Source organism: Salmo salar, chromosome ssa04, assembly GCF_905237065.1.
Source record: "Salmo salar chromosome ssa04, Ssal_v3.1, whole genome shotgun sequence".
Lineage (NCBI taxonomy): Eukaryota > Metazoa > Chordata > Actinopteri > Salmoniformes > Salmonidae > Salmo > Salmo salar.
This window is the reverse complement of record NC_059445.1, coordinates 29,177,529-29,195,997: the sequence shown is the minus strand read 5'-3', so window position 1 is coordinate 29,195,997 and position 18,469 is coordinate 29,177,529. Positions and strand designations below refer to the sequence as shown.

At 39.4% G+C, this 18,469-nt stretch overlaps 1 protein-coding gene across 1 annotated transcript; it reads left to right on the top strand.

The window, feature by feature from the left end:
• The first annotated feature begins 14,057 nt into the window (after window positions 1-14,057).
• helt (helt bHLH transcription factor) lies at window positions 14,058-16,054 on the top strand. Its single transcript, XM_014195539.2, has 4 exons — window positions 14,058-14,207; window positions 14,808-14,912; window positions 15,156-15,252; window positions 15,497-16,054. Exons 1-4 carry the CDS (start codon window positions 14,181-14,183, stop codon window positions 15,979-15,981), a joined length of 714 nt encoding a protein of 237 aa, XP_014051014.1. The 5' UTR covers window positions 14,058-14,180; the 3' UTR covers window positions 15,982-16,054.
• The last annotated feature ends 2,415 nt before the right edge of the window (window positions 16,055-18,469 follow it).

Genomic DNA, 18,469 nt, shown 5'->3' with positions numbered 1-18,469 from the left:
GGTGTTGCAAAAGCCATGCTCTACCAACTACCAGAGAACCGAACGTAAAGGACAGTACATGAATAGCAAATAAAAGTTTAGAGAAAGAATATGTGTATGTGTGTACATTTTACATTTACATTTAAGTCATTTAGCAGATTTATGTGTGTAGATGTGTAGTAATAGTGTAGATGAAGACAGTTTCATAATTGTTATTTGTTTTTGGTGTTTTATCCATTACTGAAAGAAACAGGTGCCAATATGGCACCTAGTGCAAACTTGGGTAAATCTGGCCAATAGTTCTGTGCAGGACCCAGTCTGCAGCCACAACCGCAAAGTCATAAAGCAACCCACCACTACATCCCATCTCTCACTTTTTCCCACTTGGGAAAAACAGTAGGTTGAAAAGACTTGCCATAGAGCAGTTCAGGTAAATGTTACAAGGGGAAAAAATGGGCTGATGTGGGGGCCATCCCTGACAGTTGGTCTACATGTTCTACCCCTTTAAGCTGATGACAAACAATAATTATGAACATAATGGATTGGATTTCTATAGTGCTTTTCCACGAGATGCTCAATGCACTTTGAATTGAATGGGTGTCAACTCAACTCATTCACCACCAAGGTCTGCCTTCAAATCAAATCAAATCAAATTTTATTGGTCACATACACATGGTTAGCAGATGTTAATGCGAGAGTAGTGAAATGCTTGTGCTTCTAGTTCCGACTGTACAGAAATATCTAACGAGTAATCTAACAATTTCCCAACAACTACCTTATACACACAAGTTTAAAGGAATGAATAAGAATATGTACATATAAATATATGGATGAGCGATGGCCGTGTGGCATAGGCAAGATGCAGTAGATGGTATAGAGTACAGTATATACATATGAGATGAGTAATGTAGGGTATGTAAACATTATATAAAGTGGCATTGTTTAAAGTGACTAGTGATACATTTATTACATCCAATTTTTAATTATTAAAGTGGCTAGAGATTTGAGTCAGTATGTTGGCAGCAGTCACTCAATGTTAGTAATGGCTGTTTAACAGTCTGATGGCCTTGAGATAGAAGCTGTTTTTCAGTCTCTCGGTCCCAGCTTTGATGCACCTGTACTGACCTCGTCTTCTGGATGATAGCGGGGTGAACAGGCAGTGGCTCGGGTGGTTGTTGTCCTTGATGATCTTTTTGGCCTTCCTGTGACATCGGGTGGTGTAGTTGTCCTGGAGGGCAGATAGTTTGCCACCGGTGATGCGTTGTGCAGACCTCACTACCCTCTGGAGAGCCTTACGGTTGTGGACGGAGCAGTTGCCGTACCAGGCGGTGATACAGCCCGACAGGATGCTCTCGATTGTGCATGTGTAAAAGTTTGTGCGTGTTTTCGGTGACAAGCCAAATTTCTTCAGCCTCCTGAGGTTGTTGCGCCTGTTGCGCCTTCTTCACCACACTGTCTGTGTGGGTGGACCATTTCAGTTTGTCCGTGATGTGTACGCAGAGGAACTTAAAACTTTCCACCTTCTCCACTACTGTCACGTCGATGTGGATAGGGGGGTGCTCCCTCTGCTGTTTCCTGAAGTCCACAATCATCTCCTTTGTTTTGTTGACGTTGAGTGTGAGGTTATTTTCCTGACACCACACTCCGAGGGCCCTCACCTCCTCCCTGTAGGTCGTCTCATCGTTGTTGGTAATCAAGCCTACCACTGTAGTGTCGTCTGCAAACTTAATGATTGAGTTGGAGGTGTGCATGGCCACACAGATGACAGACGAGTATAATGTCTACAATGTATGTATGCTTCCTATTGTGGTTATAACTGGAATCTGTTCATACTGTAATAACAATATTTCATATCCAAGAATAATCATAACAGCATTTGCTTCTTTCATACAGGTACATCATCAATAGTACAAAGTGTTTTATCAATCAACTTTTTTTACGTTAAATTACAGGCTTTTCATTTTACATTATTGAAACGCTTTGCCTTTCTTTCGAACCATAAATGTTTGATTATGGAAAACTGTTATTTGATAAAATGATGAACCCCATTATTTGTTTTGCTCATTATTTAATGTGACCAGACCAATGGCGCACTCTAGAGTAGGACCCATCAAAGTGAGACTCAGCAAATCATTAATGTCAGACTATCAGTTATGTTTATTCAATGAAATGTCAAAGACAAAAGGTTCTTATCTAAAGCTTAAACTATAGAGGATAATTTAGTCATTATTTCATTGTCAATTTGGAGAGTATCAATTTGAATGGCTGACTACATATTACTTTATTCGTTATTGCAATAAAATGCACAACGTTCATAAACATGTGTATGCTAGAATTGTTTTAAACCATAGACCCCTAGGTACGGTAGTGCAAACATCACTTCTAATTGCCCCCTGTTGGCGATTCTAAATATTCAATATTCATTCAAATCCCCCTGCAGCAGGATTGTTTTCCTCCTGCAACAAAATGGGTCATATTAAGATCTGACATCTGTAGGCTACAAAATAGGCTTTTTTTTCTGATAAAAAAATTATCAACACTTCAATTATACGTAGCATTACAGTTTTTACAATTACTTTGGCACAAGTATGTTATACATTTTAACTCTAAGCAAAAAAATCTAAGTAGATTCTCAAAATGGCTTATGTTTCAAAACTATAAGCACATTTTGACTGAGTTAAACAAATACATTTACAAAGTCACTTGTTCATTGCACAAAATCACTCTTTCAATTTGGATAGTCTACATATTCAAAGTATCTGCTTTTCAAAATGCAATATTCACTTTACTTTTAATATTATTTTCTTGTCATTTGTTAATACAATTATCAGCTAATCAAACTTCTTAAAATGGATAACTACTGAACTGAAATGATATAGTGCTTAGTTAACGTATAGTTTGATAACTTCTGAACACTGTACATTTCTATATGTTGACCTCATAAATGTATCAATTTGACATGAATATATGGATGTGGCTGTAAGTGCTAAGTCATTATTCTCCATCCACCAGTGTGCTTCAATAGGACAAAGTGGAAAGATTCACTCTACACTCTAAAAAGAAAAGGTTCCTGGAGTATCCTTTAGGGGTTCTTCAAATTCAAACGGTGGGGGAACCCCTATAAGTTATTCAAAGAACCCTTTAAATGGGTTCTTCAAATAACCCCTTTTAATGGATCCTCTAAAAACATTTTGAAGAACCTTTTGGGGTTGGTTTTTGAACTATCCCCCTGCCCTATTATTATTAATATGCATAGCAGTAACAACAATATTTTAGTTGTCAGTGTTAATTATGACTTTAGTGACATGTTAATGTGTTGATGTTCTCCATATCCATAGCCAGAATGAGTTTGCATTGTGTCACGGTTGTCGTAGGAAGGAGCAGACAAAAGTGCAGCGTGTGTGTCGTTCCACATTTTATTTTCACTGTGAAACTATGCAATACATATAAATAAACTGAATAACAAAACGTGATGCAGCGGTGAAACATACACTAACTCAAAGACAATCTCCCACAAACCCAGGTGGGAAGAACCCCTACTTAAGTATGATCTCCAATTAGAGACAACGAGGACCAGCTGCCTCTAATTGGAGATCATCCCAAACAAAACCCAACATAGAAATACAATACTAGAACATAACAACATAGAAAAACAAAACTAGAAAACCCCCCTGTCACGCCCTGACCTACTCTACCATAGAAAATAACAGCTTTCTATGGTCAGGACGTGACACATTGTATGGTGATCGAACAAGTTTCCTGTTATATTCATCAGAGGTGTAGGGAGGGTGAAGTCTGTGAATCCAAAAAATAGTACAGATGTTTAATTAACAAAACATGCACACGACGATACCTTGGTTTTTGTAGCGAATGTGAATGAAAATAACTGTTTTGATAATGGTTTTCATGCACATACGTTGTCCGTAATGTAGAGGCCTATGGGATTTTCATTGAAGAGGTAAGGGAGAAGAATGGTACATACCAATACCAATTGACATACCTTTGTATGCCTCCTCTGTATACCTGCAGACACAGACACAAAAGTGAGCAGTTCAGTCACCTCTAGCCTTCAACATATTCTTACAGCATACATATTCTTACCTATATTGATTGATATCCATTGAAATTTGTCAATTTTTTGTTTTACAAAGATTTGCACAAATATGAAAAGATAGATGGTATCATCATAAAACAATATCAATTTAGATCATATAAGGGACAAACCTTACCTTAAATTGAGGAGATCTTTACATTTTTCAGTTAAGTGTCTGGGCCTGCTCTCATTTCATATTCATATCCAAATGTTTCAATTGGGCAGTTGGGTTCCTGCAAGATCCCCCACCAACTAAGGAGGTTCCTCAATGAACCCCACCTCCTATGGGGTTCTTGAAGAACCTTTTGGGGGTAATTTTCAGTGCCAAGAACTCTAAGGTTTCTCAGCAAACTTTAATGATCTTAGAAGAACCCTTGTAGAACACCACATTTTTTAGAGTGTTGTTGCTACCATTATGAATTATAGTGTTGTGTATGTACAATGCACTTCTGAAATACCTGGGTTGTATTTAATAATATATTCCACTCATTATCTAAATGTCAATGCTACACTGTAAGATGATGCTTTTCAAGCAGGGGATACAGCATCCGTTTACAAGTCATGTGGAAAAGGTGATCTAGTACAATGTTGCATGCGGCAGAAATGGAATACATAACTGTCCTACGTTTTTACCCAATTTCTGATGATTTGTCCTACGTATGTATAAGGATAATGAAACTGTAAGACACATATTTCTCAACTTGCTCACAACCTGCCATTACAATCAATCAAATCAATCAAATGTATTTATAAAGCACTTCTTACATCAGCTGATGTCACAAAGTGCTGTACAGAAACCCAGCCTAAAACCCCAAACAGCAAGCAATGCAGGTGTAGAATCACGGTGGCTAGGAAAAACTCCCTAGAAAGGCCGGAACCTAGGAAGAAACCTAGAGAGGACCAGGCCATGAGGGGTGGCCAGTCCTCTTCTGGCTGTGCCGGGTGGAGATTATAACAGAACATGGCCAAGATGTTCAAATGTTCATAGATGACCAGCAGGGTCAAATAATAATAATCACAGTGGTTGTCGAGGGTGCAACAGGTCAGCACCTCAGGAGTAAATGTCAGTTGGCTTTTCATAGCCGATCATTCAGAGTATCTCTACCACTCCTGCTGTTTCTAGAGAGTTGAAAACAGCAGGTCTGGGACAGGTAGCACGGTGAACAGGTCAGGGTTCCATAGCCGCAGGCAGAACAGTTGAAACAGCAGCACGGCCAGGTGAACTGGGGACAGCAAGGAGTCATCAGGCCAGGTCGTCCTAAGGCATGGTCCTAGGGCTCAGATCCTCTGAAAGAGAGAAAGAAAGAAAGAAAGAAAGAAAGAAAGAAAGAAAGAAAGAAAGAAAGAAAGAAAGAAAGAAAGAAAGAAAGAAAGAAAGAAAGAAAGAAAGAAAGAAAGAAAGAAAGAAAGAAAAACAGAAAGAGAGATAGAATTAGAGAGAACATACTTAAATTCACACAGGACACCGGATAAGACAGGAGAAATACTCCAGATATAACAGACTGCCCCTAGCCCCCCGACACATAAACTACTGCAGCATAAATACTGGAGGCTGAAACAGGAGGGGTCGGGAGACACTGTGGCCCCATCCGACAATACCCCCGGACAGGGCCAAACAGGCAGGATGTAACCCCACCCACTTTGCCAAGCACAGCCCCCACACCACTAGAGGGATACCTTCAACCACCAACTTACCATGCTGAGACAAGGCCGAGTATAGCCCACAAAGATCTCCGCCACGGCACAAGGTGGGTTACAGGCAGCAGTAGCCTCGTGGTTAGAGCATTGGGCCAGTAACTGAAAAGTTGCTGGTTTAAATACCCGAGGCGACAATGTGAAAAATCTGTCAATGTGCCCTTATGTTTCAAAACTATAAGCACATTTTGATTATGATGATAACTATTAGGATTTTACTTCACAGTAAGTAAAATATTGATATATATTTACAAAATCAGAGATGTAGTCTACTGTATAGTATGTAACAAATGCATCCCCTATACCAAGGGGTACTCAACTACTATTTGAGAAGATACCTTTGCCACAAATGTCCTAGGTGGCAAAGGTATGGATATTGCAATTTATCAGTTTAGTTACCAAGCCCCATCTTGCGACCCATGCAACCCCAAACTGCATTAAATTGAAAGCCTGACTGAGTTCCTAACAAATAAATACAATTGTTAAAGTCGGGAAACACACGGTCTGCACAGGGGCGAAAATCTGATATCAACTTTGGAGGGGACAATTACATGACATTTTCTCCAGAGCAATTCCTGAGGGCGACACCAAAAGTAGTGCTGTAACACATAGCCTACATTGTAATATGGTAAATGTATATTGAGGAACCAAAGAAATAAGGTGTTTGCCGTACTCCTAACTACCGGTACCCAAAACTACACAACAGCAATACCATTGCCTTTACCAAATCTTAGTTCAGTCACCAGTTTAAGTTGAGAGTGGGGGTATCCATGGCATTTTCCAATTATGTTCCTATTTTACAAGTCAAATTTTTTTTGAACCTTTCATAATGTTGCCAAACAAAGACTCAACAAACTTACCTGAGACTCCCTGTCTCTGCCAGTCTGTCCCTGCATATCTGTCCCCAACTCTGCTGTCTGTGTGCCATCTGTTGCCTGCTCTGCCTAATGACATCATTGTGAAACATTTCCATTAGAATTTCATTTCTTTCTTATGAACATTTTATCAACTAGTCTTTGAGATATTAGGCTACTAGGGTTCTTACTATGCGTTTTGGTGTACTGAAAAATACTCTGATGTCCGTCTTTTATTTTTCTGCCATTTTTCTACCTGGCTGGCTGGCTACACACACACACACAGTGTGTAGGTTATTTACAGTAGGAGATGGGCTTCTATCATCTTATCTTTTATCATTCTATTTGGGCTTCGATCTAAAAGGTAGCTAGCAAATGTGAAACGGATTAAAATGACAAGAGTTGACAGCTGTATGAGTTCACCATTTACACAACATATGCTGCAACCTTTTGTAATTTTAATAGTTTGTTTCATATTGGCTGGCTTCCAACAATAGCTGAATTTGCAAAGCTAGTGAGCACCAATTCCGTTTCAGTGGTGTTTGCTATAATCTTTGCTACCCGGGTTAAATAAAGGTGAAATTAAATAAATAAAAGTTCACTTGCGACAATTTAGCTTTTGCAACGAGACCATTAAATATATTTAAGACAATGGTAGAAGAGAGTGTAGTTCTGTTCAGTTTGGATTTCAGTTTATCGCTAACCTTATCACAGGGACTTTGAAGCACTAACTTACATCATCTGCATGCTGATTCCATCTTTGACGACGCCACATAAATGGAATAGGTACTAGCTAGCTTAATAGTTAATATTTGCGCGCTAGCTCTGCATATTCAGCTAGTGTGTGTGCGCGATTGACTGGATTAACCTCACGCCAGTTACGTGCATTGAGTGCCTTTCAGACAGTAGATACGACCTCTCTGTTACCTAGCAAGCTAAGGAACTGGCAGTGGATCAAACCATTGTGAGGCAAAGAGTGGGGGGGTTGCAATCTTTTGAAACTTAAAAACGCGCTATTAAGTGTCTATAATCAGCACAATTGCTTTCATTGCGTATTATTAATATTATTTAAATTACATAGTTATGTTTCAGTGATATATTGGGGGGGACAAATCATATTTTTCCCAGGATGGGGGGGTCGTGTCCCCCCCGTCCCCCCCGGGATTTCCGCCCCTGGGTCTGCATTGACCCCATTCTGGGTTCGGATCTGGACCGCGGTCTGCCTGTAGAATATGGCTGCCCTAAAAATAAATCAAACCTCAAGACAGGCTTGTCAGGCTTTAATTTGTTTCACTTGATTACAGTACACCTATGTTGTCATTATATTTGAACAATACTTTGTTGCATCACTGATTGTGAATGATGTCTTCAGTGATCACACCTTTGATCACACATGGCATAGAAATTATGGAAATTTGATTTTCAGGAAATGTTTATGGGTAGTGCAATTGTGTAATGTGAAAACAGTGTAATGTACTGTAATTTACAGTAGTGTAGCATATTATATTCAAAGGGCAATTTTTAAACATGCATTTTTTTCTATTGGATTAAATGGTTGTTAAAAGGACTCAATTGAGAAGATATCATTATGTTGTGTTTTGGTGACTAAATCAATGTTCTCATGGTATTTCACAGTAAACTTATATTTTGGATCAAAGGTTGTGTGGTGAAAGATGTCTCCAAACAATATAAATACACAATAACATGTTTTGAATACAGGATTTGCTGTTTTACAAGGGTTACCAGTTTGGAGTTTTGAAAATTCCCCATATAGGCATACTTCTGAAAATAGCACCAAAGCCATTGAAAAAAACGGTAAATTGTAGCCTAGTTAAAATGACTAAATGGTGAGCCTATCATTCATTATCTGATGAATTGGTGACTAAACAAAATGTTCTCATGGTATTTCACAGAAAACCTTGATTTAGCATGAATGACTCAGGGGGAATACTGTGTGAAAACGCAAAGAATGCACAATCAAAAGATAGGGGCATTACAATTGTTATCAGTTTAGAGTTTTGTACTTAGTTTTTTTAATATAGTACCACATACATCTAAAAAATGTGCCAAAGTGAATGAAAAAAAACCAGTAATATGATAACATTGATGATTTGCATTCAACCATCATTATTTTCACCATGTATTATTTCTGTTTGTATTCCTTATTTATTTGATTTTCACACACAATGGTGAGCGTGTGAACTGAGGCAGATCAGACTCAGGGTGGCGCGAGAAGCTAAAGGATTGGTGTCTGGGACTCACGATAGGTCATTGCGGGTCACAGCGCAGCGCATGACAACGCAGCGTCCAGTGGTTGACACTTCATTACCATAAGGACTGGATTTTTTTTCCTTTTTCGTAAGAATCATTCTTATACCTACAACTAATCATTTCAGAAATAGGTTGAAAACATATTGAGTGCCTCATATGCCTACTCAGTTCTTATAATTAGGTTTTTAACCTATATAAGTAGAATATTATTGTAATGAAAGAAAATAAAAATAAAAATTGCATGATTTAGTACATTCGTTTGATGAGTATGTTAAATTGTACTTAAAGAGAAACATTGGTTGATTCCCATTTTACGTGATGGTACTTGCTGGAATATTCAATAATAACGTTATGCAGGGCGATTATGATACAGTGCCTTAAACATTTATGAAAAATAAAACACTAATATAGCTTCATTAGATAAGTATTCAACACCCTGAGTCAATTCATGTTAGAATCACCTTGGGCAGCTATTACAGGTGTGAGTCTTTCTGCGTAAATCTCTAAGCACTATTCACAACTGAATTGTGCAACATTTGCCCATTATTTTTTTCAAAGTTCTTCAAGCTCTGTCAAATTGGTTGTTGATTATTGCTATACAACCATTTTCAGGTCTTGCCATACATTTTCAATCAGATTTAAGTCAAAACGGTAACTCTGCTGCTTAGGAATATTCACTGTTCTTAGTAAGCAACTTCAGTGTGTATTTGGCCTTGTGTTTTAGGTTATTGTCCTGCTGAAAGGTGAATTCATCTCCCAGTGTCTGCTGGAAAGCAGACTCAACCAGGTTTTCATCTAGGAGTTTGCCTATGCTTAAAGCCATTCCGTTTCTTCAGTCCGTAACGATTACATTTATGAAAAATATCCTTGAGAATATGGAGCGTGGTAATTAGTAATGTGTTGCATTGGATTTGCCCAAAACATAACACTGTATTCAGGAAAAAAAGAATTGCTTTACCACATTTTTTGAAGTATTACTTTAGTGCCTTGTTGCAAACAGGATGCATGTTTTGGAATATTTGTATTATGTACAGACTTCCTTTTTACTCTTTCAATTAGGTTAGTATTGTGGAGAAACTACAATGTTGTTGAGCCATCCTCAGTTTTCTTCTATCAGAGCCATTAAACTCTGCAACTGTTTGCCGGAGAGGAAGGAAATCCCTGAGCGGTTACCTTCTTCTCCGGCAACTGAGTTAGGAAAGACGCCTGTATCTTTGTAGTGGCTCAGTGTATTGATACACCATCCAAAGTCTAATTAATAACTTTACCATGGTTAAAGGGATATTTAATATCTTTTTTTCCTTCTTTTTTTTTTACCCATTTACCAATAGGTACCCTTCTTTGTGACACATTGGAACACTTCCCCTGGTCCTTGTGGTTGTATCTGTGTTTGGAATTCATTGCTCAACTGAAGGACCTTATTAAAGTTAATTGTATGTGTGGGGTACAAAGATGAGGTAGTCATTAAAAAATCATGTTAAACACTTTATTGCACACGGAGTGAGTCTATGCAACTTATTATGGGATTTATGGGATTTTCTTTCACCCAACTTTTAACCTAAATCCAATGATAGGATGACATTTTTTGCTGAATTCACGTTAGTTAACAACAACCAAATTTAAATCAAAACTGGATGTTGAACTGACATCTGTGCCCAGTGGAATGCAACCGCTGCCAATATGATTTTGTTTTACATGGATTCAGGCTGTTAGGTAGCCTAGATCTTCTCTTCCTTTCACCCACTCTAACCTGCCATCGACTTTGCACCTAAACTGTTTACGCTTGGATCAACCCTACTCATGTTAACTTTCAGCTAACTTTTGGATAACCATGATAGCTTTGCCCTCATGTGGGTGCTAGCAAGTATACTAGGCAGTGTTAGGTATCAACAGTTAATCCAGTAGGGGTTTAACCTAACATAGCAGGCGTAAGAGAAACGCCTGAGCAGAGTTTCTACATGTGGTTTTCAGAGGAAAAGGAAGCTAGGTTTAAAATGGCAACTCCACTTAGGCTAGTAGGGGCTGGAAGCTATAGTGAGCTTTGATTGGTCAATAGCATAACTATGTCTCTGATTATTTGCATAAAGTTCCAACTTTGGTTCCGCCATCTTCACTCCCTCTCGTCCATGCTTGCAACGCCCAATGGTCCCCCGCCCACTTCGCTTCCCTCGATTGAAAATTAATATGACTCAACTTCTAATGTATAACTGTGCATTTTCTTAAGAAAATACTATGTGTTTGCTGTTGGTGGTATTATGTTGCTCAGATAATAATCTATTGGCATATTTTACCAGCCTGGTCTCATAGACTAGACGTAACATAGTAAATGTAAATCTGGGACACTCAAATTAGTATGCTATGTTACGTTTTGAATGGTTACATAAGACAGATGGTTACTTAAAACACAAAAACGAAAGTAGGATGGTTGGTCAGGGTGGATGGGTGAGCATGTAACGTGAACATCAAGCAACCCAAAGTTTGCGAGTTCGAATCTCATCACAGACAACTTTAGCATGTTAGCAACTTTTTGACTACTTACTACTTTTTAGCTACTTTCAAACTACTTAGCATGTTAGCTAACCCTTCCCCTAACCCCAACCTTAACTCTTTTAGCTAACCATAACCCTTTAACCAAACTCCTAAACTAACCCTAACCTTAACCCTAACCCTAACCCCTAGCCTAACTAACATAATTGTTAGCCACCTAGCCAAAATTGAAACATATTGTATGTTTTGCAAATTCTTAACATATATATTTTGCAAATTTGTAAAATATAATATGAATTGTAATTCATAACATATCATATGAACTGGGTAATGGACATCCAAAAATGAATACATCCCATACAAAACGTAACATATCATACTAAATGGTGTGTCTCTGATTTACATACAGAATAAAATGAAATGCTCTGAGACCAGGTAGATTTTACATGACCTATATAAGGCATTTGGTGCTTACATCTTCTTTTATTTATTGCAAAATACATACATAGAGTTTGTCGTGGACTTGATCTGCTCTTATGCACTTATTAATTTTGTTTAATGCAGAACCTAATATATAATCTGAGCTCCCCTTAAATTATTGTATTTTATGGTATTAATAAATAATTAGGCTTCATACATCAGATGACTGAATATGATAGTTGTTTTATTGTGGTTAGAATACTGAACAAATAACGCCATATGAAAACATATATATCATTATTTTAAACAACCCACGTGATCTGAACATTTAACATGTGTATAGTATGGAGCATTATGATATATGGAGTATACAGCATGGAGACGCAGTAGTCCTAGTGCCCAAACATCCACCAGTGCACCATGCCTGTTTTACATCTATGTAAATCGTACAAATGACAATAACAAATCAATTAGCAAACTCATAACTCGATTTGTACCACAGTGATTAGAAAACGTGTAATTTAACGTTTGAAAAAATAAAATATAGTTATAAAACGTGTCAATGATCGGTAAGAAAACTCTATGACGCGTTGTCTTTAACCAACGTTTATAGTTCCTAAAGTCTCGTTTTAGACTTTCGACAGAAAATAGTCATACTATAAAACTTAATAAAAAGTCATAAAAACGTTGTTGTTCTTATTTCAAAGACCACATGTATAAAGACGTGTTAAAAAATTCACAATATCAGTAATGGGATTTAATGCCCCAGTCCTGTTCAACGGCGCCTTTCTCTAGTGGTGCTATAAAAGTCTCCAACACTTTAGAAGTCCTGGGATCCTTTATATTTTATTTAATCTCTATTTCTTTTATTTCTTTTTTTCTCTCCAAAGTTGCACACAGGATCAATTATATGAAACACGGCGAAACTTTCAAGATTAAAACGTCTTGATGAAAAAAAGCAGACGAGCAAACGGTTTTGGCGCATGAAGACCCAAGGCTGAATCTGTGAGACGGAGCGTACACAATAAACCTGTTGTTAAACTTGCTGTGAAAATATGTTTGAAGAAAATAGACAATTGTTGTACGAAATGTATTCAAGTATAAAATAATGCCCTTTGTTGGGGAAAACTTGAGCAATGTGAGGGTACAAAAGTCCCCTGTGGTATTTACTAGGCTCCTTTGTGAAGTTTGCGCTTTGGCGTCTCCACTTGGCGCATTACCCAGGCCCCTTTAAACGCGATTGTTTCTTTCTTTCTAATGACGTTTACCGGATCAAAACATGCTCTTAATTCGATCAGAAAGCTTCACCCTTCACAACAATACCAGAATAATTTCTCCCAAAGTTTGTTAAGTTGACCGAAATTAGGCAAATGAATAGGGGTCTCCAGGCTACCCCTGACGCAGGTGACGGGGATAATGCACGTTCACACCAGCTGCATTCTTCTTTATTTCTCCCTTTTCTTTCACAGCATTATTAAAATTTAGGCCAATGAAACTATTCACTCGACTCAATAGACATTTTCTTATAGGATAATAGGATACAAATTGAGCCTCTCCAAAGAGTCCTCGGTGGTGGGTAACCCTCGTGTGCCAAAGACTGCTGGAGACGCCGGCCGGTACGCAGGCGACGCTCGTGTGCCAGGCCCATCACACACCTGCCTAGGACTCTCACGAAATAAAGAATGTAAACAAAAAGCTTGCCATCTCTCATAAAAGATGGACGTGTCACCAAGTCGTGTGAGAAACGAGGAGAACAAACGGGGGACTCCGTCTCCAAAAGATCTCCCTTGAACTTGGCGGAACAGCCTATTAAAGGCTTACTTAATTACTCTAATGGCACTGGACAGGCCTTAAAACTCAGACAGGGCTTGGATGGAAGTTAAGTTCGCTTGCTGGGATTTGTAAACAGGCGATCGTGTGAGAAACGCGAGTTGGAAGAAAGAGGGGTCTTTTTTCGGCGGCTTTGTTTTCAGTGCGCGCACTGCGCCTGGTCGGATCAGGCGAACCCAACGCTCAATTCACATTTCCCGCCTGGGTTGTTACTATGCAAATAATATTCTAAAAGTAATCACGTGCATGTCTTTTGAACAGCCACGTGGATGAACAAAGCAAGTCTGCCCCCCTGCTAGCCGATGGCTTTAGACTTTTTTACTTGTTCTTAAACTGATCCTAAATGCACACATTTACTAGAAGCTTGCTCTTTAATCCTACGGAATAATTTAGACCATGAATGCTGGAGTCCCTCGGATGATCGCTTTATAAGGGGCAGCTTCTCAGCTCACCTCTCAGTCTACCTAGTCTACAAGCTAAGGAACACACATCCAAACTGCCTCACGGCATTACTATTTTGAATTAGAACTTTATCGGCACTTTGCTAAAGGATGGCATCCAAGATGAAGGATCGCAAGGTAGGCGCTCCCCTTCTGCGCTCTGGGATGGAAACCTACTCGGAAACCGTGGCATTTTCTAGTCGTTATTTTTATATTTATTACAATAATTTACTTTGGTACTCATAATGTACCATCATTATGTCTATGTGTAGTCAAAGGCTACATTTGGGTCCATGGAAATTGATCGGATAGCCTAGTATGCTTTTGCGCACTTTAGCGAAAACGTAACCAATATAGTACACATTTGAGTTAGCAAAAACGACAAAAAATGTAAATCATTAATTTAAAGAAGAAAAGTGGCTGAAGTTGTCACTGCAATAGTATAACTGACGGTTCGAAGCACATGTGTGCCATACTCCATGGTTGTGTTTGAGCTTTGGCACCTGCCTTGGTCCATGTGATGCTCGCTAGCGCTGTTGCGCTCTAGTGCACCAAAGCGCACCAAGGTGGCTAGGCAAGGCTATGCGTCTCTTTGCCGTTTGGTTTCCAAGTAGTTTCGTCTTCATTCTAGTTTCAATCAGCTTTTTGTTATAGGCTTCCAGATCTATACACTTTAGACATGGCCTACTGTTGATTATGTTTGTTTGTCTAATCATTTGCGTTGTTATTTTTCAACAGAGAACTCCCATCTCCCATAAAGTGATAGAAAAAAGAAGACGGGATCGCATCAACCGCTGCCTAAACGAACTGGGGAAAACCGTGCCAATGGCGCGCGCGAAACAGGTAGCATACAGTACAATTGTACAATTAAATAATATTATTCACAATTCATAAACAATCGCCTAAATTGTCTTATTCAACGTTTAATATTGGCTAAATATATGTCTTATACAGCCTACTCATTGCATTAAATCCTTGCTATGCGTGACAAATAGCGTAGCCTACATCATGTCTGCCATCTGTTTGATTTTGTGTATTTAAACGACGTAATATTATTTTTCTAATATCTTTTTTTTCTGACGATAGAACTCTGGAAAGCTGGAGAAGGCCGAGATTCTGGAGATGACAGTTCAGTATCTACGAGCGCTCCACTCTGCAGACTTCCCCCGGGGCAGAGAAAAGGGTGAGTTTTCCTGTCCGCTCCAAAGCGCACGGACCCGGGGCTCTCACCCAGAGCGCATCCGTATCCCGTTCCATTTTCCTTGACTTCATTCCGGCTGTCTCGTTGACATATTTATCGTCGTAATGTCAATCATCATCACTGTAGTCTATATCGTAAATATATCCTCACATTTGAATGTAATAGCCTAAAGAATATTGGAGTTTCTGTGTGTTGTCTAATCGTCCCTTCTTCGGATTCCTTTTAGGTGAACTACTGGGGGAGTTCGCCAACTACTTCCACTACGGCTACCACGAGTGCATGAAGAACCTGGTGCACTACCTGACCACGGAGGAGAGGGTTGAGACCAAAGACATCAAGTACGCAAGGATCCTGGCCTTTCTTCAGTCCAAGTCCCGGGTCGCCACCGAGCCGGTGTTCGGCTCCCTGGGCACGTTGCCAGACCAGGCAGATTATCTGTGCCAGTTGCACTCCTCCCCGGAGTCACTCCAGAGCCACAGTTCCAACGACTCCGTGTTTCAGCAGAGCCCACCCGGACACTTCTCTTGGCACAGCACAGCGCGCAGCCCGACCATCTCGTACCCAACGGTGCCGCTTTCCGCGCCGACGCAACAGCACCATGGTGGCTACCTGTCACCAGTGCAAGGACTTGACCATCACTACTTCAACTTTTTTAACGGCCACCCGCACGCGAATGCGTTCAGTTTGCACAGTACGCAACATACGTTGTAAATAGAATCCGGTTACTATTTTGTGTTGTCTTTATTTATATATGTGTTCATAATAAATACTTAAAGATTGTGGATATTGTGTACTGTACAATCCATCTTTTTTTAAAGAAAAGTAAATGTTTATTTCACACAGTTTTTTTGTTTTCTTGTGGTGTTATAACGCACATTGGTCATCAGTTGGTGAAAACCTCCCTAAAAACCTGATGGTATAATAGCGTTGGTCTATTGATTATGAATAGGCCTAATTGTTCATTCTTCTAAATCATTTATTACAGAAGAGCTCAGCCCATTTCTACAATATATATTTTTTTTTATTTCTTAAAGGGATAGGCTAGTTAACTTTATTCACAGCTTATTTTCAACTAACCAAGGGTGTGGTCCTTTTATTCAAACCGTTTTTAATCAAATGAAATCAAATTTTATTGGTCACATACACACATTTAGCAGATGTTATTGCGGGTGTAGCGAAATGCTTGTGTTACAAGCTGCAACAGTGCAGTAGCATATAATAATTCACAACAATACATAGAAATCTAAAAGTAAAATAATGGAATTAAGAAATGTATATAACGTCCTTTAATTGGTTACTTAGCAAGTTCCAGAATATCCTAGCATTTTTGAAGCGTATAGCAATGTTAGTGGACACGGATTGTGGCCTATTTAATTGCCAGTAAGATGCTAGTTGACAAGCAGCCGTGGTCCACTTATCTTTACCCTCTATAGGCTAGTAGTATCATGTGTCGATAGGACCTTAGGACACTTATTATTAAATAAACACTGAACTAACTCACTATACTGGGACTTCTCTTCTTCTGTGAAGGATGAACTCTTGTTAACTGAAATATGAATTATATGTTGTGTTTGACAGTTAGGCTACTCTCCTCTTCCTCATCAGACAGTTTCTTTCCTCTTCTTCATCAGTTACTCCTCTTACTTATTAAAGCATAATAAACATGCTGGAGGTTGCTTTTCTATGAATTGAAGATTTTTAATAGCTATTGAAAACTGAAAAAAGAAAGAAAGTCACACACTCCCAAATACATATTATTCATTATAACTCATTGCTGACCTAACGTTTTGGCACCCTTCTGGGTGAAGTACAGATGTAAGACCTAAAACTGACCACCATGTTGCAGGATTACAAAAATGTGTAGTGTATTTGAGATTTAAAAACACTTCTGAAGTTTGTAATTTTCACTTTTAAATTGCAGGCTTGATTTTTCCTTACAAAAATGTATCACCCCCTACCAACATTTCCATTAGTTATAATCCACATAATAATTCACATTTCCTGTTGCTGCAGTATTATTTTCCAGCTGTAGTATACTGGCTCACATTAAGATCCTACATCTGTATCAATGCTTTTACTAAGTTATTTAAAGGCAGTGCATCAGTGCAACCAATGGCTATAGTGAGAGGTGTTGTCTTGTTAAGTGATGGGATAATGTATATATACTGCTCAAAAAAATAAAGGGAACACTTAAACAACACATCCTAGATCTGAATGAAAGAAATAATCTTATTAAATACTTTTTTCTTTACATAGTTGAATGTGCTGACAACAAAATCACACAAAAATAATCAATGGAAATCCAATTTATCAACCCATGGAGGTCTGGATTTGGAGTCACACTCAAAATTAAAGTGGAAAACCACACTACAGGCTGATCCAACTTTGATGTAATGTCCTTAAAACAAGTCAAAATGAGGCTCAGTAGTGTGTGTGGCCTCCACGTGCCTGTATGACCTCCCTACAACGCCTGGGCATGCTCCCGATGAGGTGGCGGATGGTCTCCTGAGGGATCTCCTCCCAGACCTGGACTAAAGCATCCGCCAACTCCTAGACAGTCTGTGGTGCAATGTGGCGTTGGTGGATGGAGCGAGACATGATGTCCCAGATGTGCTCAATTGGATTCAGGTCTGGGGAACGGGCGGGCCAGTCCATAGCATCAATGCCTTCCTCTTGCAGGAACTGCTGACACACTCCAGCCACATGAGGTCTAGAATTGTCTTGCATTAGGAGGGCACCCAGGGCCAACCGCACCAGCATATGGTCTCACAAGGGGTCTGAGGATCTCATCTCGGTACCTAATGGCAGTCAGGCTACCTCTGGCGAGCACATGGAGGGCTGTGCGGCCCCCCAAAGAAATGCCACAACACACCATGACTGACCCACCGCCAAACCGGTCATGCTGGAGGACGTTGCAGGCAGCAGAATGTTCTCCACGGTGTCTCCAGACTCTGTCACGTCTGTCATGTGCTCAGTGTGAACCTGCTTTCATCTGTGAAGAGCACAGGGTGCCAGTTGCGAATTTACCAATCTTGGTGTTCTCTGGCAAATGCCAAACGTCCTGCACGGTGTTGGGATGTAAGCACAACCCCCACCTGTGGACGTCGGGCCCTCATACCACCCTCATGGTGTCTGTTTCTGACCGTTTGAGCAGACACATGCACATTTGTGGCCTGCTAGAGGTTATTTTGCAGGGCTC